General features: G+C 36.0%; 6 protein-coding genes across 6 annotated transcripts; 3 read left to right on the top strand and 3 right to left on the bottom strand.

Annotated features, from left to right (window-relative positions):
* Nucleotides 1–124: 124 nt before the first annotated feature.
* LOC114531645 (tubulin-specific chaperone C-like) lies at nucleotides 125–1,468 on the top strand. Its single transcript, XM_028553261.1, has one exon. The coding sequence runs from the start codon at nucleotides 125–127 to the stop codon at nucleotides 1,115–1,117; it is 993 nt and encodes a 330-aa protein (XP_028409062.1). The 3' UTR covers nucleotides 1,118–1,468.
* A 254-nt stretch (nucleotides 1,469–1,722) lies between these two features.
* Nucleotides 1,723–3,318, bottom strand: LOC114531578 (probable DNA helicase MCM9). Its single transcript, XM_028553188.1, has 8 exons — nucleotides 3,151–3,318; nucleotides 2,895–2,984; nucleotides 2,633–2,796; nucleotides 2,459–2,490; nucleotides 2,217–2,361; nucleotides 1,979–2,115; nucleotides 1,862–1,907; nucleotides 1,723–1,800 (listed from the first exon to the last, which is right to left on the bottom strand). The coding sequence occupies exons 1-8, from the start codon at nucleotides 3,263–3,265 to the stop codon at nucleotides 1,723–1,725; spliced, it is 807 nt and encodes a 268-aa protein (XP_028408989.1). The 5' UTR covers nucleotides 3,266–3,318.
* A 562-nt stretch (nucleotides 3,319–3,880) lies between these two features.
* Nucleotides 3,881–5,095, bottom strand: LOC114531580 (minichromosome maintenance domain-containing protein 2-like). Its single transcript, XM_028553189.1, has 6 exons — nucleotides 5,037–5,095; nucleotides 4,812–4,919; nucleotides 4,622–4,720; nucleotides 4,475–4,542; nucleotides 4,236–4,337; nucleotides 3,881–4,071 (listed from the first exon to the last, which is right to left on the bottom strand). The coding sequence occupies exons 1-6, from the start codon at nucleotides 5,093–5,095 to the stop codon at nucleotides 3,881–3,883; spliced, it is 627 nt and encodes a 208-aa protein (XP_028408990.1).
* A 5,437-nt stretch (nucleotides 5,096–10,532) lies between these two features.
* Nucleotides 10,533–13,196, top strand: LOC114531595 (neuroglobin-like). The gene is made up of 3 exons (XM_028553205.1): nucleotides 10,533–10,924; nucleotides 12,519–12,747; nucleotides 12,984–13,196. Exons 1-3 carry the CDS (start codon nucleotides 10,773–10,775, stop codon nucleotides 13,167–13,169), a joined length of 567 nt encoding a protein of 188 aa, XP_028409006.1. The 5' UTR covers nucleotides 10,533–10,772; the 3' UTR covers nucleotides 13,170–13,196.
* LOC114531594 (mitogen-activated protein kinase kinase kinase kinase 3-like) lies at nucleotides 12,722–21,439 on the bottom strand. Its single transcript, XM_028553204.1, has 32 exons — nucleotides 20,747–21,439; nucleotides 20,352–20,409; nucleotides 19,391–19,481; nucleotides 19,165–19,229; nucleotides 19,016–19,071; nucleotides 18,692–18,739; nucleotides 18,579–18,621; nucleotides 18,425–18,497; nucleotides 18,215–18,266; nucleotides 18,018–18,097; nucleotides 17,881–17,943; nucleotides 17,727–17,808; nucleotides 17,517–17,651; nucleotides 17,367–17,445; nucleotides 17,224–17,294; nucleotides 17,075–17,136; nucleotides 16,797–16,926; nucleotides 16,491–16,673; nucleotides 16,334–16,378; nucleotides 16,123–16,204; nucleotides 15,922–15,998; nucleotides 15,739–15,799; nucleotides 15,515–15,599; nucleotides 15,349–15,404; nucleotides 15,170–15,273; nucleotides 14,991–15,088; nucleotides 14,819–14,889; nucleotides 14,672–14,743; nucleotides 14,438–14,530; nucleotides 14,290–14,360; nucleotides 14,133–14,188; nucleotides 12,722–14,046 (listed from the first exon to the last, which is right to left on the bottom strand). The coding sequence occupies exons 1-32, from the start codon at nucleotides 20,843–20,845 to the stop codon at nucleotides 13,974–13,976; spliced, it is 2,514 nt and encodes an 837-aa protein (XP_028409005.1). The 5' UTR covers nucleotides 20,846–21,439; the 3' UTR covers nucleotides 12,722–13,973.
* Nucleotides 21,440–21,653: 214 nt separating this feature from the next.
* On the top strand, nucleotides 21,654–23,347 carry LOC114531581 (protein ABHD18-like). Its single transcript, XM_028553190.1, has 2 exons — nucleotides 21,654–22,469; nucleotides 22,623–23,347. The coding sequence occupies exons 1-2, from the start codon at nucleotides 21,654–21,656 to the stop codon at nucleotides 23,289–23,291; spliced, it is 1,485 nt and encodes a 494-aa protein (XP_028408991.1). The 3' UTR covers nucleotides 23,292–23,347.
* The last annotated feature ends 231 nt before the right edge of the window (nucleotides 23,348–23,578 follow it).

Genomic DNA, 23,578 nt, shown 5'->3' on the forward strand with positions numbered 1-23,578 from the left:
TATTTATTCATATTTTTATCATAAAATTGTTTATTCTTTGCATGAAAGAAAGAGGGAAATTTTCTAGCAGAAAATTTCCCTCTTTGACATTTCCGGAAACTTGAAACAACAAGGAAGAAACAAGATGGCGACTGAATGGAAAGAAAAGATGGAAAAACGGCAGGAAGCGAGGATTTCGGAATTGGAGCGGAAGAAACAAGAAAGAGCTGAACGAATAAGACCTGAGGAAAATCCTGAGCTTTTGCTCTCCGTATTTGTGAAAGAAAAAGCAGCGATAGAGAATATGTTGTGTGATTTAGACGGCCTTGAAAGAAGTGTTTTGCGTGACCGTCTGGATGATGCGACGAAGTTGTTTCAAAAACTTCAGAAATTTGTGTCGGATTCATTCACGTTTCTGCCTTCTTATGATGTTAAGAATATGCAAGCTGAAATAAAGAAGCTTCAGCAGGAACTGAATGAGAAACGAAGTAGTTTAATGCCAAAGAAAAAGTTTGCTTTCAGTAAGAAAAAACCGAATGAAGAAAATGAGAAGACGAACTTAAAGGCGGACGTAGGGTTGAATGAACTCACTGACAGCTCAAATACTTCTACAGCTAAAGAAACTAAGCAAAAATCTACAGATGCACAAGACAGCGTGTGTTTCAGACAACAAATCGTGAGACATGAAAAGGACTTGTTGGAAAAAGATATCAGTTTTTCAAATTTAAAGGAGTGTACTTTGACTTTGTACGGATCTCCTTTGGCTTTACATCTTGAGAAGTTAGAATCATGTAAAGTATTCTGTGGTCCTGTGAGTGGCTCAGTTTTTATCAATAACTGTAAAAACTGTGTATTTGTGTTCCCATGTCAACAGTTACGTGTTCATGATACTGTTAAATCACAGTTCTACTTGCATGTAACCAGTCGAGCGATCATTGAAGATTCTAATGAGTTAGGATTCTCACAGTTCAACTGGAAGTATGATGGAATGGATGATCATTTTGAGACAAGCAGATTGGATCGTACAAAAAATAATTGGCAGTTTGTGGATGATTTTAACTGGTTAAAAACTGAGGAACATTCTCCAAACTGGCACATCATTAGTGATGAACACAAAGTGACTTCTTGGAATGACTAGAAATTACTTTTTGGTTTCTTGACATGAAAATTAGTTTTATAAGGTGATATATATGTATGTTTATGTAGACATTTCAATGTTGCAAGAGGGGAGAAAGACTATGATTTATGATACATTTATTTATGGTGACATTGTGTGAATATGGTAAATGAACACAAGCAATGCTTTAAATTATTATTGCACAATATTCCCAAAATGAAATGTATTCAAACCTGAAAATTCTCATTCTTCATGTGGAACAAATCCAGGAATGTATTTGTAAGTGGAATGCAGGGAACAAAAACGTTTCATATGCACTTTCATCTGCATCATCTTCTCATTATTCTGAAGAGTGCAATGTAGAGAAATCAACATAGCTAAAATCCTAAAGTTTTTTCAAGTGTATTTTGAGAAAAAGTTTACCCCTTGACCAATATAAGACATAATGTTTTCATCTTTAAAATGATGCACTGGATTTATTCCAAGCACAGAATAACCTAAATAATGTGAAATTATTTCCTGGATTATTGTAGCATGGTAATCAGGAATTGCTGTGTCTCTTCGATTACCCCAAACAAAATTTGTCTTAAAACGGAAAAAATATATAGTTTTATTTATCACATGTTTCACAACAACATACCAACTCTTGCTGTTATGGATTCCTCGTACAGCAAAATCGCCATTACTGCGTCATCTTCGGAAACCTGTTTTTAGTTCAAATATTTAGTCATATTTATATACTAAATATTTCATATATCAACCTACCTCAGGACGAAAACTTAATTTTGCATGAGCTTTTGCGAGTGACATCCTGAAAATTGAAAAAATATGTATGGCAGATCAGTTTTTCGGCTTCATAATCTTCGCTTCAATGATACTTACATTGATTTGAGTGCAGTTATCGGAAACTCAGCTCCACCAGAATTTCTTGATCTGCGACTAGCGAGGTAAAACCCTTGGATCAAATCTCGGGCCTCGTTACTGAATGAAGGATTACCAGACGCTGCATATTGGAGAAACTAATAGAAAGATAACAGTGTGCATGAAATTTACATCAAGTGTTTTAAAACCACCAGATTTCACATGATTAGGAAGGCTGAAATTCTAATACTTCAGATACCTCAAAGAATTCATTTCTTGGAATACGATCGGTTTCTCGTTGGTCTAGTCTGGTGGATTGTTTCAGGATGTCCTGGACAATCAGTGATTCAGAGAAAACATCTGATAATTCGTTCTCTGTCATAACAAACACCAAATTGAAATAACTGGAATAAAATGAAATAATATAATGATAGTAAGCCTATATCGTCCGTCGTTTTAGCCCAATCAAAATTTCAATCGAAATTGAATAAGACAACGTACTCAATAAGAGTCTTTGATAACTGCCCATATCCCTATATAATGATCATATTTTTAAGAAAAAATTCTTGGTAATTAATTAATGGTTATTATTTTAGTGAGCGACTTCTAGAATTCAGATGCAGGCATGCAAAATCTTAATTGGGACCACGAAGAAAGACACTTGGATAATCGTACTTGCAAATTTTGATAGGTGTTATAATGCACTCTTGCCCCTTGTTTTTTAGTTGTTTCACAACAGGCCCATATCTTGCATGTCACTGGGACAGAAATCTGAGCTTGCTGACAGCCTTCAATGTATTTCCTTGGAACGTCAATATTCACACAATCCGTTTGGACCACTACGGATTAAATACATAAAATAAATAAATATACTTAGTACAGACACGAAGATTTGTTTAAACACAAATAGGACTTGGTTATTAACTTCGGAACCAACCGTTTTCCAGTTCTCCTAATTGATCGTTTTTCAATTCATTAAGATCGCTTACAACACAAATTCCATCATTGGCTAATAACACACAACCACCTTAAATGAAAAACAATTATAAGTAGATCGATACACAATATACCATTACCATCATCTTCAAGGTGAAGTAAAGAGCAATGCCCAGAATCTATTTCCACACAAGCAAAATCTACTAAGGTATCCACCTCGTGCATACTGGGCTTGACTGGCTATTATCTATACCTACCATGAATCATACAAGAACCCATGTTAGGACTTTGAGTCTTCGATATAGAGTAACACAAATCATTGCATGGTGAGAAGAGGATTGATCGGTTAGCAAATGACTTGCAGTATGACATTAGTCTTTGTATTGTTAAGATATCTTTAGAGACGGTAAGAATGTGTATTTGTCCACTAGGCAGCTGGTTGTCCTCACTCGATGATTGGTGATGACTAACTAAGCTGAGAAGTAAGCCAAGCTTCAGTCGAAAATATGTCCCAGGAGGTGAAATGCTGTCTGGATAATGGAATGATAGTCATTTGATTCAAAAGTTCTGTGAAAATTAGGTTCATGAAGGTTGATGGCAGTCGGCATGTGAGAATGTGCATCGGTTTATTCGGTTCGTAGATACCTCTTTGTGGTGAAGTATTCTAAATCGTAACAAAGTAAAACCCTAAACTCACCTCCGAAGACGTAGGCAAGACAAGCAGCAAAACTCCAGGATGAATCTTTGCGATCTATACGAAATTTGTTCAAGAACAATTCAGCTGAGTGAGTGATATACATACACAAAAAACCAGAAACTGTACTTCGTTTCTTATAGCAGGAAATGTAAAAATGAAGAGTAGTCCAAAACTAACCATGATACAGTCTTTGTACTCGCCAAAACTTTGATTGAGCTTTCAAAAGGGAAGCCGTAAACAACGCAGGATTACCACAGATCTTTCTCGGTGAAAGGATGAACATGAAAAGTTCAGTTGTCCATTGAAACATTTCCTATCATCGTCTTAAGTTTAAAATAACTATAAAAGTTCACCTTCGTAACGTTGTTTGCTTCAAACACTAAGCTCAACTGGCTGGAGTTTTGTCCACCATAAAACTCTCGAAATGGAATTAATGAAAAGGAATAACAGGAACCAAGTTCAACTTCATTCATTAATTCGTCTGGAAATATAAAACATGCATGCTATTAAAGATCAATCTCTTTGAAAATGCTAACTTGATTGGCTAGTTTCCCAGTTTACCTGTTGCTATATTAACTAGTTTTCTTCGTCTAGAAAAAAACGGTGCAGTCTTGTATATATTTCAACAGTCTTAACAATGCCTACCTCTGATGTAAACCCAAATGGAACGCTTAAGTCGGCTGTTCGCATTTTCTAAAATGTTGTTTGCCAATCCATCATAACTTATGACACGAAGAAGGCATTTCTCTAGCAATATAATTGAAGTAATGATAAAGTTATACGGGAAAAAAGGTTTCATTTAGTTTATTATAGAAATCATACATCTTGTCAACGTTTGCATCTGAGTCTTTATCAGCCGGGTTGGATTAAAGAACGTGTCTTACCTCCAAGAATTCTGCATGAAATATCTTCCTCTAGTGGCGTTCCACAGCCGTTGCAAATGATTTCCCCGCTGAATAAACAAAGATTTGTTTTAGCAACCGTCGGATCATGTTAGTTCTACTGTTAGTACTTGTAATTGTCATTGCTACCTTATGTTTTGGTTTCCCAAATGATTTGAATATCTTGCGCATCCACTTCCAATGGAGGATGAACATCGGTTGTTAATGCATTGAAACCATGTACTACGACTGTGAAGAACATAAAATGGCAAGAATAAGAGAAATGAGGGAAAAAGAGCTTGCATAGATAGGTCGAACACCGTTTAGGTTTCAAACTTACGTGTAATTTACTCTGGATGTTATACCACTGACAATACCAACTGTACTGAATAATGACATGTTCCCACTCTGCTGTAACTCTCGTTTCAGAGAAAACACTGATGAACAACTAACAAAAGCAGATTCACAAAAACCAATACAGCTCCAGCTTTATTCAGGAAATATTCTTTCAGAGAACATTAAATACTTTCCCCAGAAAGTTGGTATTTATTTTATCACAACTTACCTTATAAAATGTGGGATTGACGAACATCTGATTTGTAGATCTATTTGGGTTTTTGCCATAATCCCGGGAATCCAATTTAATGTTTGTATGCAGATAAAACATGCCTAAAAGTTGTATTTTCTACAGATGACTGTCACGAAGAGTGAAAACCGCAAATGATGGACTCAAATAAGTGTTTTTAAAATACAGTAACGTGCAATTTGGCTTTAATGGTTGACAGTTCACCTCTTGAAATATTTCGTTTCCTTTCTCTAATTCGTTACATAACAGATTTCCTAGTTTTGCTACACAGAAAGAAATATATGCAATTGCTATGGGTAATCAAAAATCATGCTAGAAACTAGAATTACTATGAAAAAAGCTCCATTCCATACCTACCGTCAAAATCTAACAAATCTCCGATATCAATTGGCAAAATAATTCGAAAAATTCTCTTTACTTTCTAAAAATTCAATATCCCCTTTTAATAAACGAATATACCTGTGTTACTCGTCAAATTGTAATACTGTCTGTTAAATTTGTCCGATAAAGCGACTCTATTTCAAATATAATAATACTACACATAAATACAAAGTGTGTTTTTTGGCAGAAAAAAAACCCAGAAAAGTACTACCATTGTATCGTCGGAGGGCTCGTCTGTGAATGCTTGGCATTTGTGGTGTAAATCATTGAGAATTCCACTTTGAAACATCCACCTGAAAGCAATCTCTTCGAGTGAAGAACTGTTTGATATATCATCCATTTGAGATATATTTCCAGCCATCTTTCATGGCTGGCCAGAATACGGAAAAAACGTCCTCAAAAAACGCCTAAAATTTTCTTTCTTTACATAGTTAATAATTCAACATTTTGTACTTTGTACAAGGCACTTTGTACAAGGCACTTTGTGCCATTTAATAAACATATTTTTAAAAAAATTTCACTTCTTTCCCAAAATTCAAATTTTCCCGCCAAGAATACTGTCATAGTTCGTTAAAACACATCACTCAAAAGTGTGGTTAAGGTGGTTGGGGTATGCATCCTCCACCAAGAAGAATTTGATATCTATGACAGTCAAAAGAGCTATAAAATCGAATTTTTAATAAAATTCTCATTAAAATCCAACGAACGTACAATAGCATACTGTGTGGATGACAGAAATCACCTGCCACGACGATACAGCATCTTTATTATTGAAGTATAAACTCTAAATATTCAGACTTTACTCAAAAGTGGAGTGTTAACAATGTCAGTGAACACATCAGAGCATAGCGGGGATGTGTTTTTGCTCAATGTGAATCCAAAGTCCTTACCGGTCGACATCATAACGATTTCAATTCTTTCCTTTGGGATCGTCGCCAACACACTTCTGATAATAGCGCATTGCAAAGACCCGCTTCGTGTTTTCAAAAACACAACATCACTTTTCGTACGAAATATAGCAATGATCGACATTATGGTTGCGTTTATTTGGATCATACGAACAATTATGATACTCGTTCGTGGATTTAAGCCTGAAACAGCCTCGCTGATTTGGGCTGGAGTTTTAACAATGTCTCCGGGTGCGTTTCTATGCTTTGCCATTGAACGGTTCATTTCAGTTGCGTTTCCATTGTGGTATCGTGTTGGAGTCACGACCCAAACATGTAAAAAAGCGATAGTTGGAACATGGATAACTCACGGTATAATATACACACTCATTAACTTGGATAACAGAAAAGATGTGCTTCTAGTTACATACGCAATAGTTGTATTTTTTGCAATATATATTTTCTACTTTGCAACATATATTGCGCTTCGGCGACAGAGGAATGCGTTTCGAAGAAGACAAGACAATGGAGTTGATCAAACAGGCATGAGAGCAAGGCAAGAACAGGAGAAACGTTTTCTGGTCACTATCGCTATCGTCTGCGTCATTCTAATGATTTTATTTCTCCCAGTCGTTGGACTAGGCACATTATTTGTACTCTTAGGAAACGTTTTGGAAATTCAGAGCGTGAAGAAGACTTTTGCTTTTCTCTTCGTTTTGCTAAGCATTAATTTCGTCATAAATCCGATAATCTACCTTTTAAGATTACCAAAATATCGAGAAACATTTAAAGTAATTTACTGTAATTTCACATAATGTTTTTTCCTCAATTTATGACAGTTTGAATTAGAAAAATATATAGTTCTGTGGATTATATGAAAAGTTTGATTGAATGAGGTCATACTAGACTGTAATTGGGGCGTGGATTAAATATAAAAAGGAAATGCGTGTCTTAGACAAGCTTCCATCGTAAATGACTCCGGATAACTTCACATTAGATGTATGATTAAGGATGACAGAAGATGATAATCTTCTTTGATATCAGGATGTTTTAAAACTCGAGGATATCCTGCCAAAAACGTTTTACAACAAGATGCACTATCCACAGTTAGAATAGCCGAATAACTGTCCGTTGCATGGAATGGACGAGTACCTGACCCCACTGTTGGAGCACTGTTGGAAAATTGTTTCGTAGATACAATGTCCTTGAATTGCATTAAGTGAACGAGGGACAATCTCTCTCAATCTCTTCTTTACATGCAACAAAACAAACTAACAAAGAGCCTTAGGAGCAGGCATGTACGTGGGTATATCTATTGATGAACATCTGTCCCGTTGTTGAAAAACTCTTGATTCAAAAAGAATTAAACAAATGAAATGATAATGACGTTTTGACACTAACTGCATTTGGGGTAAATGACATTAGCAGTACACAGCCACAATCAGTACACAGCACTGTGATCACAGTTAATCACGCGATATTCTAGCATGGGAATCCTTCGACGTTAGGTGTAGAAAAACTGATATAAATCCATTTCTTGCAACTGCTATTGGTTTATACAAATGCATGCGGAGGAAATATAGGTAAGATACTTATATACGTCTTATTTTAAAATTCCATTCACTCGTACTAAATGAGTTGAAGTCATGCAACTTGTAACTCTTCGTTGTCGGTATTTAAACCCAACCGACAGAGTACATTGATCCAGATGATTACATGGATTTTCGGTTGAAAGTTACGTTTATGACTAGAAGCTTCATTGTAGACATTATACGAGGACTTTAATGAGTAACTTTATAACTGAAGCTAAGCAATGACAGCTGAAGAATATGACCGTCCTTTGCAACGAGTAAACACCTCACGTCATATATTACATATCATGCCATTATATTCACAAATCGCTTACATCTTAATGCGTTTTTTATATAGAAACTACATTATTTAGATAAGAATATCAACACGTCATGTCACGTGAATTAGGGGAGTGATATCTGGATCAGAAGTCAACTTGTGGTTTTCAATCAGATAAGGTAGGCGTTATCACGAACGTTTAATGATGCACCTGAGTTTCTCGATAGCTGCATAATATTTTAGACATGCATATCAACAGGGTCCTCAAAAAGCTAAAGGAATATTATACAATTTTGCAGAGAGTCATCAGAGACACCGACTGGAACAATATTAGATCAATAGCGCCACAACTTCTCATTTCCAATACAAATATTTGCCAGGGGAGGTACTGAGTAAATTTATCAATGCAAGATCTTGTTTGCGACAACCTTGGTATAAAAAAGACGTGGGAATTTTTAGGGGAAAATTAGTTTCACCAGGGTAACCGACTCGAGGTTTTACAATCATGAATTTACATAATGCGTCAACAAAAATATTTCTATTGTAGTGCCATCGTCATGTCCAACCACATGGAACGTATCATGATTTACTATTTAGAGTTCATAATAAAGCTGCACATCTTCAGTCGATGTGTAAATTAATTCTTAATAATTAATGATCTGTACTTTGAAAAACAATAATTTAGAAAGTGTTAAGGTTTAAATATGCATTAGGAATGCCAAGTTTTAAGTGCCTCACTTAAAGAATGACTGAATTTGGCAGGTGTTACGAGCTATATAGTGCTTGTTATATTCATATTGTTCTGAAATGCGAAGATTGTATCTTTTGAGAGCGTAGAAAACTCCGTTTCAACTGTTTTAGATCAAAATTTAAGCAACAAGAGCCATCGCAGACACAGAGTAAGTAACCATCTTGAATTAATAACTACACCGTTACAGAGATGTATGAAATTATGCTTCTTATTCATCTTGTTTTAAATCGAAGCATGCAATAAATCATATCTTCTTCCAATTGCCTACTTCACTCATTCTACAGAAATCTGTCTTCAACAATTTTTAATGTATAAGGAACTCTTAAGAGAACGAATTTAAGGCAGTTGCGAAGAAGACATAGCTTTTTGCAGGCCAAATGCAAATTCGTAGCGCTGTATATATAGTTCAGTAAAATTCTCAGTCAGAAAACTGAAACGTGCACAATACTAAACGTACAATACTTAACGAACTCCTTCTAGAAGATGGGTGTTTCGCGAATATCATTTGAAGATTTATACAATAATTTTTGAGGTATAAAGAGGATCATCATAATGGATGAGTTGTAATCTAATTCTCAGCATGTTGCCTCTATTGAGCCTGCAGTGTAACACCATGAATTACCTCAGCGTTCTACACTAAAAGAACTAAGAGTTGATTCCTTCATAGAGTTACTACCTCAGCTAGAACGAGGTTGCCTCAACCATTCTAGCACCTAACCATCGACCATTGCAACCTGCTGTTCTAGATTCTTACTCCGAATATAAAAATTAGACAATTTTATATATAGATGATATACGAATGAGCGAAATTTTGATTAAAATTTCAGTCTGAATGTCTGGCTGTGAAGGTAAACTTATAGTTGGTTCGTGCTTGTAGACATAATTAGACGATAACGCTTAGAGCAAGGGTTGATATTTAGAGATCAAATATACACACACCGAACTCTGAAAGATTTAAACCATTATCACAGAAAAAACATTGTCGTTCTTTCCGAGAATGTGGGGTTGTTCAGATATAGCCTGTTTAATAAGATTTCATTGCAAGTTTTTAATTATGAATATAAACGAGCCCACGCTCATATTTTGAAACTGATTTCACATTCCTTTTTTGTAAACAGTTTTTGATTTCTTTCTATATCTGTACACACGGATGATGAACGCTAGAACACAGAATATTATGTCAAAACTATTTCATTCACAGTGTTCATCGGCTAGCTGGGATGATAAATTTTAGCTTTTATCTTAACAAAGCAATGTCACAGTCGCAAACCATTGTCGTTCTAACAATGTTGACTTGTTTTTGCAAAAAATTACCGCAGCCTAATCGCAAATGATAACTATTATTATTCTTCTATCATTTATTACTACATTGCTAAGCAAATATTCGCTCGTGATATGATAGCACGTCATAAATGGGCAAACAAACTCTTTTCACTTAATGATTTTTCCAAAGCAGGACCTTATGTCGCGTCAATTTCGTGACCGACTGACCGCTGAAGCCTCTGTCGCAAAGGAAACCTTTCCTGCGGTTTAAATTAATCTATTGTGAGGTGCTGGTAACTCCACCTCAGACAAAACGGTTTATAAATTCGCGGGCCGGCTTGTCTAACATATTTTTAATTCCAACTTTTATTTAGACATAATCTTAATTGCTTGAGTTACTATGACAATCTCACTGCCTGCTTTACGATTAATTAACAAATCTGCCGACCGAGGTGCATTTTCTGTCATTCCGAATATGCTGTGTTGTGTGGCCACTAACACACGTACTAACATCGTAACATAACAGCATGTTATTCTGATTGTAGTACACTACACCACGAAGCCGATCTTAATCGTTCAAACATGGGATGCCAAAGCTCCAAAATGGTTATCACGGACGGCCAGACGAATTCGACCGCAAAAAAAATGTCGAAAAGCAACAAAAAAATTGTCCAAGAGATGTGGTTCGAACTGAAACCAGACCTAAAGAACTTTGGAGTATCAATCTTCATAAGGTATTATCCACAATTTTGTATTTATAGTGTTTAAATTTGTTCTGTATTTTGTCGGGAACGTTCCTCTGTGTAAGAACACAGCAAATTTTGCCGTTGTTTTGAACTTGATTTTCTCCAAATCATGGCATCCCACAACGCCGAATTAAAACCGGGGTTGTTTAGAAGCGCATGCAGGAACGCGTTAAATGAACTTATTACAAGAGCCTCGCACTTGATAAGCCGGTTGCGATGATTTTTCGCTGGCTTGGTAATTATCGATAAAAATTGTCAGCGTTCTATGGTATAATGACGTATTGCGTTTAATTACAAAAGCTAAGCGCCTCCAGATGTGTTTAAGCGGCCTTTTGGACGTAATTTTTCTAATAGTTTACGAAAAAGGGTTTTGAGTTATCATCAACGAAACATTGTTATATTTTCCCGCAGTGCATTGTAAGTTATGTATAAAAGGTGCCATTATAAAGTGCTTTTACGGGTTAAATAGTCTTTAACGATCATTCGTGATGTTTATCGCATTCCCCAACGGTCACAAATAAACAAAACTGATGTTGGTGTTAAATCTACACAGCATTTTCAACAACAGCAACGTAACAGACACGAGCACGACGGAGGAGTTGCTGGTTATAAATAATATATAATATGTAGAGAGGGATTAAGATAATTTGCAACAATGAATTTGCATCAGGGACAAAGGCGATCCTTAATTTTATTGAACGGGTTTAGTTAACAGCTGTACGCGAGCATTGTTTTGCCACGAAAATGGCCCACATATGATGTGGGGATGTCGGCTTGACCAAAATAAACATATCAAGTAAAATTAACTGACGCCTCTTGAAAAATGTGTGTTTTATATCGCTGTGCTGTGAATGGATCGTGTTTGAGGGTGGCAAACAGATGGATTACCTGCTAAGATGAATTGGGTCAGCGGGGTTCGCCAACACAGACACTTTTGCAAATTTCTAGAACCTACTAGTGCTGGCTGTTATTAATCTCGACAGATGTCTCATTTACACGGCCGGTATAGGCACTACATGAGGTATAATAAAACTAGAATGATTAAAAGCCTAAAAAAACTTTAAATGATTTGGTCTCAGGAACAGTGGTAATTAAGAACGCCGAAGATGTTTGCAGTTGATAAATTCAGTGATAAATCACGTATTGATAACAATGTTGTGACAATTCCTTTTAATAAGTAGTAACAAGCGCTCTAACGAGTGTACTCTTTCTGCAACTGACTGACTGTAACCTTAATCCTTAATTTAAAAACATTTAACCCGATCCTAGCTACCCTTGCTATTATCGTGAGTTTAATAATGGAAGCATCTTTCAAGTAATTAATTTGAATACCTCACTGCACAGCGAACTATTAGAAACCCAAATATGCGTCTTAAAAGCCATTGCCTCTGACATGCAAAGCAGGACATTTACATTTGAAAGGGTAAATGTTTCTGGCAGTTCATGTAATTAAGTTTATCATCGAATCCTGTATCTATGGCAAGGGATCTAGCGTGGGATTATGTTATAAGCTTTTTATATTATAACGACGGCGACAAACAAGTCGTTTTGAAATCGTGTTTGCTTTTTCTCTTATTTACAGACTGTTCGAGGAGGCTCCAGAAGCACAGGATTTATTTTACAATTTCAGAGATTTAAAAAACCAAGATGAACTTATTCAAAGTTTAAAGGAACTCGACCACGTCGCGAGGGTGATGAACGCGTTTGGGAATTGTATTGAATTATTAGAAGACATGGAACAGTTCTCAAACACTGTCCAGGGACTGGGAAGAACTCACATTAAAATTGGAATTAATGAAAGTCATATAAATGTAAGAATTTGAAACAGTTATTTCACACATTATGTCATAATCTATCACATGATATCCCACTATGCCAAGGTTAAATATCCTACCAAATCATATCGTATCCTACATAATCAATCATTTATCTTATATTATCCCTCTACCTCATACCCTATATATCTTATCATACTCCTTGGAATCACATGGTGTCCTATTTTATCACAAATCACTAACATTGAAATTATTGTCCATTTTATTTCTAGCTTTTCGGCAAAGTAGTGATGGATTTACTAGTTGATTACTGTCACGTTTCCTGGACAGTGCAAAAAGAAAATGCGTGGAAAAATTTTTTCGGTTTATTATCTGAAAACTTTGCGATTGGGTTGAACGACACTGAAAATATTAACTTGCATAACGGCAGTGACAATAATAACCACGCCTCAAGCTAGAACTGCCTAAATCATCCCCATGTGTGTGTGGCTACAAATGAAACTATGTCACTGCACCCTAAGCACTGCCAGATCATTCTTTCAACATTGTAAAATAGTTTTTCAAACCTAAGAGATATATCGAGTTTTGTATACGTTGATATATATATATATATGTATATTGAAAATGTACATTAAGGAATCATCAATACAATTTTACAAAAGGTTTAGACGAAAAATATGATACATTCGGCAAAAATACAGCTTTGAAATCACAATCCTAGTTGATAAACTAACGATACAATACGATATATAAACACTATACGAACTGCTCACAAAACAACCAACTGTCTCAATGAGTTGTTTAGACACGTTCACACAGAACATGCAGGTACGCAAGAAAACCAGACGATTCGAACGCGCGGTGCTAAAATTCCACCTGGTTGTGGAAACGTTGCCTACGACATTCTCTTTGAAAACTGTGTTGTAGAGTATTTCCTGGCTTCTTACACATTACGATATCACGAGTTTATCACAAGTTTTCGGAGAGAGTTTTTAACGCTCGAATTAAAATCTAAGCTACTGATTCACAAGAGGCTCATTCTCAAATATACTAAACCCATAGCCCTCACCAGAGAGCCACAGGCGCGGGTGCAGCTATATAGAGCCTGGAGCCGGCAAGTTTCTGCAATGGACAATCTTATTGTGCTAATAATGTGCTTATTATCAGCTAGTCCAACCCAAGTCAATAAAATATTATGTTCGCTTATCTGAATTGTACTTGTCCGTAGATAGCATCATTAATCCATGGTGTAATGTTGTCAACTAACTCGATAAGACGTAGAGATTTGAAGGTGCTTTGAGATCTTCAGCGGGCTTATTCTCCACAACAACGTGACTGGAAAATACAAGAATGACGAGAACTGGAATTATATGATGTGATTGATCAAATATCCAGGAATATTCTGTTTGCTTTTTCATTACCTGTCTGAACAAAGTAGCCGGAATATCCTGTTTGCTTCGTTCACGTTTGCCGTGATCTTGGAAATGCAAATACAAAATATTGAATTCACTGTGATATATGTTGTAAAAACGCATAGCAAAATGTAGATGTTACTAATGGCAAAAAGATATTTTCTACCTGTCCAGAAAACAGGTTTCTTCCTTCCATGCCGTGTGAATGAAATCCTAAAATACTCCCTTGAAGGCACACTAAAATATCGGGAATTTGGAGATGAAAACAACATTCTAACATTGGAATATTCTGGACATTGATTCAAGATACTTACCAACAAAATCTGGTCGCTCTTTAAAATGGATGACGGGCAAATGAGTTCGCCCGTTTTTGATATAGCCCTCGATGTCGATAAACTGAGCAATATCTGCAAGTAATTATTGATAATGAATTGAATGAAATAAACATCATTTCTCGACAGAGAAAGCATTGTTCACCAACGTCAGCAAAGGTGATCATATTCGATCTGAATAGGGCAATATGGATCATAACGTGATCATAAACTTACTGTCGTATGCAATCAATATTAGATCTTTCTCGAGCTGTGCGAATGTTTTCAATTTCAAGGCTTGACCAGTCGCTGCAAATAAACGACCAGATTGAAAACAACATACCGAATATACACTCAAAAATGAGTACAATAACGTCAACTTACGATTAGCTTTATCAAACCAGTTGGTCGTGGAGTTCAAGTTTATTGAATCGAAATGAATTCTGCCATCTTCACTGTAATGAAAAAAAGAGATGAATTCGTTTCAAGTTGCTTCGTGTGCGGCATGAAACAGTGAAATGAGTGAATGACAGCATCAAATGTATAAAAGACTAACCTTTGTTTTGCTCCAATGCATATAAGAGGCAATTCCATATCAGCTCGAACGATTGGTTCAAATGTAACCAGATTGTTTGGTAAATCACAGGGTACATTCTAGGAAATGACGAAATGTAAGTTGTCCATTTTCAGGTACAAAGTTAAAAAATACAAAGAAAAGAGTTGTATATAATTCACCTTCACTTTCATGAATTTCTCCAAAGGTTCATACCATTGCATTAAAAGAACTGTTTTTGCCATTGCCACACATAAATACACTTGTTCATCATAAGGATTGTGAACTGAAGGAGAGATATGGAAGAAACATCAAGTGTTATTTCTGACGTAGAACATTTTCTATCGTTACGACAGCTTACCTACAGTACATTTGTTGCAGTATTTTGTGTCGGGAATTCTCATTGTATATGTGTCTCTAAATATATCATAAGGAAATAGAGTGGTGACTTTAATAAAAAGTTTGCAAATAGAAATTATATGCCGTCACATCTGGCTTTAAAATCAAGTGAAATCGAAGCAGCTTACCGTTGTAAAGATCTTAGTGGAAAGAAAACGGGCTGGCGAGAGTGCAAGGCTGGTAGGTTATGCATATACAGAAATGATGGGCGACCTGTGGAGAAGGAAAAATGAACATTTTAAAACACAAAGGTGAAACAACCTCGTGCCCGGGGTATTCGCAGTCTCTCAACGGCTACTACAAGATTCTGAAGGTTGAACGTGAGCTTCAGTCAATCTTAATTCAAATGTACCTGATATCGACACGAGGATATTCTTAAAAACATACAACCAAGTGCAACGCTTGGAAAATATCTGAAAAAGAAATTTAAGCTCATCTCTTTGTAATGCATCAGATTACTTTCCTGTCTGTGTAAATTCAAACATGAGTCAGTCCTTCGATTTCTAGCAATTATATTCGTAACAGCGTCGCTTACCTGTTCCAATTCTTTATCATTCTGGCTAATATTTAAAGTGTAGATTCCTTCATCGGATCCAATGAGTATATGACGATCTAAACACGTAAATATTGAAATCAATCAACGATATAATCAAAGGGAAGATACTTCAGATGCCTTCTGCGCCGGACGAAATAATTGGATCTTTACATGAGAACTTTTTAACTACTGTAAGCGTACCCCCAGTCTTTGGGTCCGTCCACGCAGACGCACAATTCACGCGAAGTGGACATTCACTGAATATCTTTGAGAAACATTTCACCTAAAAACACAGTAAATGCAGGAATTAAAACATATATGAACAGTTGTAATACATTATATTTCTATATTGAGGGAAAGAGTAGTTGAAGAGTCATAAAGTCGTACAATTAATTAATAGGCTGAGTTTTACCGGCGAGTTTGAGAGTCTTTTCCCACTAAGTCTTGGTGGAGGTCTCTAAAAATATTAAATATAACCATTCACGACGAATGCTCGAGAAATGAGTAGTTTTCACTAGTTGATGGATTATTATTTCATTGTTCATTTTGAAATTTTACAGTGTACTTACTGGTGGAGGGACATTCGGAGGAGTTGGGGATGTTAAACTATCATTATAGGATCGTGGGGGTAATACCGGTGGTTTGTTAGACTTGGGACTGGGGGGACAAGGGGAGGTCGGTTCTACAATTGATAATCTTGCAGGTTTGGGAGGCAACACAGGCGGTGAGGCATTCTCTTCTGGAGGAGGAATCTATTGAGAGAGAAAGCAGGGTGGTGCTACAAAACTGATATCTGAAATTCCAATTAGCTGAGCTATAGAAACCATTTCTTTTAGTATAAGAGCACTTCTTGATTCAAGGCTACAATATTCTACCTTTGGTAACGGACGAGAACGAGGTTCATCCTTCCTTTTCAACGTTCCTTCATCATCTTCGTTTGTCGTGTCTGTTGAATTCATTTTTACAGTTGCATTTTCCTTCGACACTTTCGCTAAACCATTTTGTCTAAAAATCATAGGGAGGAACTTATAGTACATAATATGCGAGTGTCCAGGTATTTGGCTTCGATCAGTGTTTTGTACATTGAATTAGAGGATGGTTGAAAACAAATCAACATCACTTTTTTTGTTTGTTTTATTTGAAATGTTATTACCGTGCACCGGCGTCGTTCACATCAAAATCATGAAGCAACTTATTGATAAGATCTTCATCGTCCTTTGAGAAAAAAATATAAACTTGTAAATCATTATGGCTTTGTGATGCAATTCATGAATTTTAATAGAGGGACAAATGAGATCTTACCTCGGGACAAGTGGGCTGAACATCAGGCTGAGTCTCTCGTTTTATTAACGGTCCTAGTTCAAGAACTCCTACTGTAAAACGAAGTGATTTGTTAGTGAATTATAAACAGGTGAATGTCATGCAGAACTGGCACATCGTCTTACAGTTAATATCAGAATCTCTTCTGGAAACTCTTCTTGAGGTATTTTTCTTTGATTTGATTCTTGTCAAGACGTTAATCTCCTACAAATGGATGAACTATGAATTACCTTCAAGAACATGCAGCTTCTTGCTTCAATTTCTTTGACACAAACCTGTTTGTCTTCATCTTCTTCCTCGGCGTCATCTTCATCAGTTTGATAAACACCTTTCGCAGATTTTCTCGTTGAATAAATGTCCAGCAACGCCTGACCTTGTTTTCGTGTTAAGTTTTGACAACAAAACGGATGCTGGCGAATTCAAAAGATGACAAATTATTAATAAGATTAAAGAAATTTCATCAGCGCTTCGCACGATTGCCTTACCGTTAGCAATTTTTCAGCTGGGGGTCTCTTTTTTGGGTTTTTCTGCAACGACGTTTTGATGAAATGGTGCATCTCGTCCGTCCTAAGAAACAAATCAAAGTCTTTAAAATGAAATTATGGAATGAGGAGAGTTTTAAAGCGAAAAAAAACTAACCATTTTGATTTCACTTTAAGCGTTGGTGAACTGTAGCCCTTTTTCGATATCAAATGGAGTGCCCTTTAGGGAAACAGAAACACATTTTGTTATGAAGAAAATTTGTGAGGTACGCTTTATTTTTAACCATAACCAACCTCATTGGGTGAAGTTCAAAGAGTGGTGGTTGTAGTTCTGCCAGTTCAATTGCGGTAATACCAACAGCCCAGATATCACACTGTACAATAAAGTTCACAGTTAGCAGAATACAGGGTAATCACTATTCAATCAAAACTTTGCTGATCAAGATGTAGTGTACAGATTGAATCATGACCACCCACATTATCAACAATACCTTTTGATCATATCCACCAGTTCTTTCAACTGCAGCAACTTCAGGAGCCATCCTGTCAATATTTACACACACAAGACTTAGATAAGGTCTGTCAGGCTTGGCACTTGCAGAGCCATTTTTCTACGTTAAGAACTTTCAGCATGTGAATTATAAATGTACAACGTATTATACAGTAGATAATATATCTCCATGAAAAATGCAATATCTTACCAGTATGGAGTACCAATGAAAGATTTTCTCTTAGCAATGCTTGCAGTAATTTGAGCAGAAATTCCAAAATCACCTAAACATCATCAGTGAGATTGTCAAAAATTCACAAGTCACGTCAGCGAGATCACCAATCACACATCAATTGAATACCCACCTAATTTTACATCTCCCATGTGCGTCAGTAATATATTAGCACCCTTCAAAAAAAAGCAAATTCTAGTATTTTTCATTACTGTATTTTTGCTAACTAAAATAATTTCCATTTACCTTAATATCCCTATGGATGAGACTTTTCTTGTGAAGGTAGTTAAGACCCTATGAGCAATGGTAAAACATAAAATGAATATTTGGCAAAGATCATGAAAACAACATAGTTGACAATTTTTTATCAACACACTGATAATAATGTAGATACAACTTTGCCTTTGAATCTGGAGCAATAACCATCTAAAATAGACACTTCTCAAGAGGAAGGCAGCTAGTTTAGGCAGTTTTTATATCACATTTGATGCAAAGTTGTTTGAAGATGCTTCCATGCTGCTCCCTGGTTATTGTCTTGGTAATGGAAATACCATTATAATTTCTAACTACCTGTAATGTTTCACAACACATGTAGGCTATTTGCTTTTCTGCTAGAGGTCCAGTCACTAAAATGAATCACAAAACTTTGAGTCCAACATAAGCACTATATTACAAAGGGACAAACACATTCATTGATTCATTTGATTCTTTCTGTATACCATTGTAAATGTCTTGCAAAGATCCACCACTGCAAAAGTCCATTGCGATCCAAAGCTTTTGTTTTCTATATTAATTTAAAAAAGCAATCATTACTAAACAATTTCCACTAAGATTTGAGTTTTGAAAATTATTCATCCATATTAGTCATCCAAATTTGAGTAAATTGATTCACCCCTCAAATATTTCCAAAACAGTTCATAATACTAGCCCCACAAAAATCCATACCTTAGATAGCTTCCTATACATCTTACAATATTCTCATGTTGACATTCTTGCATCAAAGCAATTTCTTGTTGTATAAGATCAAAATCATCACCTACATGATATGTCAGATATAACAAAAAAAACATTGAAGCCTTGAACATTTTGTTATGAAAATTTGTAATTATTCATTCTGATGGATATGTGAAGGTATAGCTAGGAAAAATGTTATATATTTCTATCATAGGGGAGCGATAATGTTGTAATAAAACATTCTTCTGGTAATTGCATGAAATTAACTTTTCTGGGAAGAATAGTTTTTGTTCCTTTTGTTATCATCACATGATGAAATTATCATTCCTGTTTGCAGATAAACTATCACAAATGATGTACTCTAAATTTAGGAGTTCTGCAATATTTACACTCACCCTGCCCACATCATTGCAAAACATGTGGGACCATAATCAAAACAATTTATTGCTGTATCATGCCAAATACTGTTGTTCAAATGAAGTTTGGGGAATAATAGTCTCCGGCCATTATGAACATTACTCTTAATTAAGTGTTTCACTACGGAGACAACATACGTGACAGGAATTGAGTCAACTATATTCCTTTAAGTTCATAATCACGCATATTTACCGTAAAATTAAGTCTAACAAACCACTTATGTAACTTGGAAAACAAACATAAATATAAAAGACAAAGGCTGGATGCATGTTTCAGTTGAGCAGCTGAGCTTATTAAATTCTGTTATTCTATTTTCCTTCGCCAGCAAGTTTAGTCAGTTAAAATTACTATGCAAACATGAAACGGAAACTGGCAGAAAAGCGATGAGGCAGCTAAGAACGGTGATATCTCGGGAAGATTTTAATCCTGACTGAAAATGAAGCATTTGTTGTGTTTATTTTGAGGCTTAAAATGAACAATTGGTGCATAAATGTATCATTCTAACAATAAACGTAAACAGAAAATAAGTCTTTACCCGGTTCTATTTTAACGATCTTGACAGCGGCGAGTTCTCCAGTTGCGATAACTCTTGCCTATAAGAACAACGAAATACCTTGTACAAATTGTGGGACATTTCGTGTATTATATTAGGCTCCAAAACAAAGTTTATGCGTTGAATTTAGCTCTATAATTAATTACACTTATTACATATTAATTCTGAAATAACACAGACAACTATTTGCAAAATACCGCTTTGCCGGTACAGAATGGGTCTGTTGCTTCAAAATGTATTGAGATTTTTCTCCTTGGTTAGTTTAGTTTGTTTCTGAAGTTATCTGGGAATCACGAAGCAGCTTTGGCAAAGATCGGAGGGTTTTATACAGTGTAATTGATAATTTGTGTGTTTCAAAACATGCTCATTTGTCATACCTTGTAGACATCACCGTATGTACCAGAACCAATCTTTTGAATCAGGTCAAAAACCTTTGTGGGGTTATCTCTTGATATATCAGCACGTTGCATCCTCATATATAGAAGAAGTCAAATTTATGGCGAATTTCAACCCATCCTTCTTTGCATAGACAAGAGAGAACGATAGCAAAACAGACTTCCCGCAGACAGACGAAATACTCAAGGTCATATTGCCCGCACGGGTCAAACTACCCACGGGTTCAAATCATAAAGATTAATTGATTGATTACTTGAGGGCATATTATCAGATTTTTCAAAACAGACACGCGAAATTTACCTACAAAATCTTTTATGAAACCCTCTCTAGTATAGGTTAAATTTCTAACAACAAGCCGGTCCAATATAAATGTACATATCAATAAATTAGCTTGTAGGGTACACAACGTTTTTTACATTAAAGCCCATCGGCCATCGCCTTTCAACGATCTTAAAACATCCTCGAATTCACCATAGGAAACTAGAGCTCTCTCCATACCAAGCACCTCTGTTGACTTGCGAATAAGTTGAAAGAATTATCGATGCATGGTTTTGTGTGTACTGTAGTTACATGGTGTAATTAAATATTGATTGTAATTAAATAATACATGCTGTGATTAATATCTCAAATTTGCAGGAGTCAGGATTGCTATATCTTCAATTCCACCAACTCCGCCCGGCCACCGCCATTTTGAATTTCGCCGAGACTGGGGAGAGTATTCGGGTGGATTAATTAAGGTGGTTGTCATACGATATAAATTTTTAGTTGAAAAGAACGCAAGAAAAATCTTGGAAAGATCTTCGTTGATTCTGTTCTATTTTCGGGGAATATTAAAGTCCGATCTCTCTTCTTTATTTCAAGATAAAAATCTGTTTGCTTCGTTTAAAAATGACGAAGAAAAAGAATTTGCTTTCAACAAAAAAACGGCTTCTTGTTGCGTCACTGAATAATGATCTTACACGAAGTACCGAAGTGAAATCATTCAAAATGGTGTCAAATCATTTCAGCAGGGCCGATGTTTTATACAGAAGAATTGTACGAAATACATTCTTTTCCAAAGGCTGGGGAAGTATAGAAACATATCGAGGTTTACAGAAATTAAAACGAGATATATTTGACGCTGAAAAATTCAGGGAAATTGTCCATAGTGGGAGTGTAAAAATCGATAAAGAGTACGATTCCTCGAAACAAGACCAATTTTCGATTGTTGATGGACATTTTGTTTCCCCTATTGCGAAATATTACCCAGGATTGCTACCGAAGGAAAGCGAAATTGCTTATTTTCAGGCTATTATCCCCAAAGAGCGGCGTAACGATGGTAAACAGCCGATGTGTATTCAACTAGCGGGAACTGGTGATCATAATTTTTGGCGCAGACGAAATCTTGTTGCGAAACCACTGATTAAAGAAACATTAATTGGTTCAATACTTTTAATGAATCCATTCTACGGTTGCCGTAAGCCCAAAACCCAAACAAGATCAAGCTTAAATCATGTTGTTGATTTACTGTTGATGGGCTGTGCTCTGATTGTTGAAACCTCGGTGTTGCTAAATTGGTGTGCGGATAAAGGTTTTGGACCTCTGGCGGTGACAGGCGTGTCCATGGGTGGACACATGGCATCTCTTGCAGGCACATTTGTTCCCAAACCTGTAGCTATCATACCATGTTTGGCATGCACAACTGCCTCTCCTGTTTTTACGAAGGTCATTGGGCGTGAATGATGATGTCAAAGTGCATGTTGATACATTAAAAATAAAAAGATACCACCCACACAACCAGATGTTTGGGCGTCTAAATTGTGTTTCTTTCATTAAAGTAATGCTATCCTATCTAATGTCTTTCATTCTATTTTCTAGGGTGTTTTGAGCAAGGCAGTTGCATGGTCCGTGTTGGAAGAACAACTTGAAGACTATTCATTTCTTGAAGAGCTTCGGCATATATGTCAGATGATTGAGTCGGATGGTTTGAATGCTAATAATCCTGGAAGAACAGCAATGAATTTGTCAGCGTTTCCACAGGAGCTAATGAACATTATGAATAATTCTGTGGATCTGAGTTCAAAGTCTATACCAGATTATAATATAGAAAGTATAGTAAATCGTGAGGTGATAAAGAAGAATCCTGTGTATGAACAATCAGTTTCATTTGAAATGCTTGCAAAATCTTTTCAGAAACAAGTAGGGAAAAATATCCGAGATAAAATACCAAAAGATCTTTCCATATTGACCTCAATACTTGGGAACTCTAAGAAACCCACAAAATATCAGAATGCTGTTGATTTCTTGATCTACCTGTTGGACATAACAACACATTTATCTTATTACAAAAAGCCAGTAGATCCATGCTTGTCAGTGTTTGTTCAGGCCCAGTTTGATGGATATATTCCAAATATGGACTGTCCTTCTCCGTTGGAACTTTGGCCAGGCTGCAGAGTGAAATATGTAGACTCTGGACACATCTTTGCAGCTCTTTATAAACAAGATGTATTTAGAAAAATCATTTCTGAGACCCTAGATAAATGCTAACAGTAAAGATAGCTACCCCAGTGTCCTGCATATCTGTGTTAAATTATATTTACCCAACGAAATATTTAGTAATTTAATAAAATCTCTGTTTACAACTATGTGGTTGTTTTCATTTTCGCCTCGGGACAATTCCTCTGCCTCGCGACGCTACTGTAAATCAGAACCATTTATCTTGTGGGTATTTTGAAATGTGACAGATAAATCTGAGATAATCCTTAGGATTTTCAAAACCGTAATAATTTAAATACCGTAAGCATCGCTGGTTTGGAGTAGTATTTCGGCGACTG

This window comes from Dendronephthya gigantea, unplaced genomic scaffold (assembly GCF_004324835.1).
Source record: "Dendronephthya gigantea isolate DGI-Jeju-01 unplaced genomic scaffold, DenGig_1.0 000073F, whole genome shotgun sequence".
Lineage (NCBI taxonomy): Eukaryota > Metazoa > Cnidaria > Anthozoa > Malacalcyonacea > Nephtheidae > Dendronephthya > Dendronephthya gigantea.

Bases quoted from the DNA above. Each gene is read 5' to 3' on its own strand.
- LOC114531645 (XM_028553261.1), top strand. From the start codon at position 125: ATGGCGACTGAATGGAAAGAAAAGATGGAAAAACGGCAGGAAGCGAGG.
- LOC114531578 (XM_028553188.1), bottom strand. From the start codon at position 3,265: ATGTCATACTGCAAGTCATTTGCTAACCGATCAATCCTCTTCTCACCA. The intron at 2,491-2,632 runs GTACGATTATCC...ATCATTATATAG, and splicing joins ACACCTATCAAAATTTGCAA to GGATATGGGCAGTTATCAAA. The intron at 2,362-2,458 runs GTACGTTGTCTT...ATTTTATTCCAG, and splicing joins TTATCAAAGACTCTTATTGA to TTATTTCAATTTGGTGTTTG.
- LOC114531580 (XM_028553189.1), bottom strand. From the start codon at position 5,095: ATGGCAAAAACCCAAATAGATCTACAAATCAGATGTTCGTCAATCCCA. The intron at 4,920-5,036 runs GTAAGTTGTGAT...TGCTTTTGTTAG, and splicing joins TCAATCCCACATTTTATAAG to TTGTTCATCAGTGTTTTCTC. The intron at 4,338-4,474 runs GTAAGACACGTT...TTATATTGCTAG, and splicing joins TTCATGCAGAATTCTTGGAG to AGAAATGCCTTCTTCGTGTC.
- LOC114531595 (XM_028553205.1), top strand. From the start codon at position 10,773: ATGGGATGCCAAAGCTCCAAAATGGTTATCACGGACGGCCAGACGAAT. The intron at 10,925-12,518 runs GTATTATCCACA...TCTTATTTACAG, and splicing joins GGAGTATCAATCTTCATAAG to ACTGTTCGAGGAGGCTCCAG. The intron at 12,748-12,983 runs GTAAGAATTTGA...TTTTATTTCTAG, and splicing joins TTAATGAAAGTCATATAAAT to CTTTTCGGCAAAGTAGTGAT.
- LOC114531594 (XM_028553204.1), bottom strand. From the start codon at position 20,845: ATGAGGATGCAACGTGCTGATATATCAAGAGATAACCCCACAAAGGTT. The intron at 18,098-18,214 runs GTATTGTTGATA...TTTATTGTACAG, and splicing joins CTGGTGGATATGATCAAAAG to TGTGATATCTGGGCTGTTGG. The intron at 17,652-17,726 runs GTAAGGCAATCG...TGAATTCGCCAG, and splicing joins CAGCTGAAAAATTGCTAACG to CATCCGTTTTGTTGTCAAAA.
- LOC114531581 (XM_028553190.1), top strand. From the start codon at position 21,654: ATGACGAAGAAAAAGAATTTGCTTTCAACAAAAAAACGGCTTCTTGTT. The intron at 22,470-22,622 runs GTCATTGGGCGT...TCTATTTTCTAG, and splicing joins CCTCTCCTGTTTTTACGAAG to GGTGTTTTGAGCAAGGCAGT.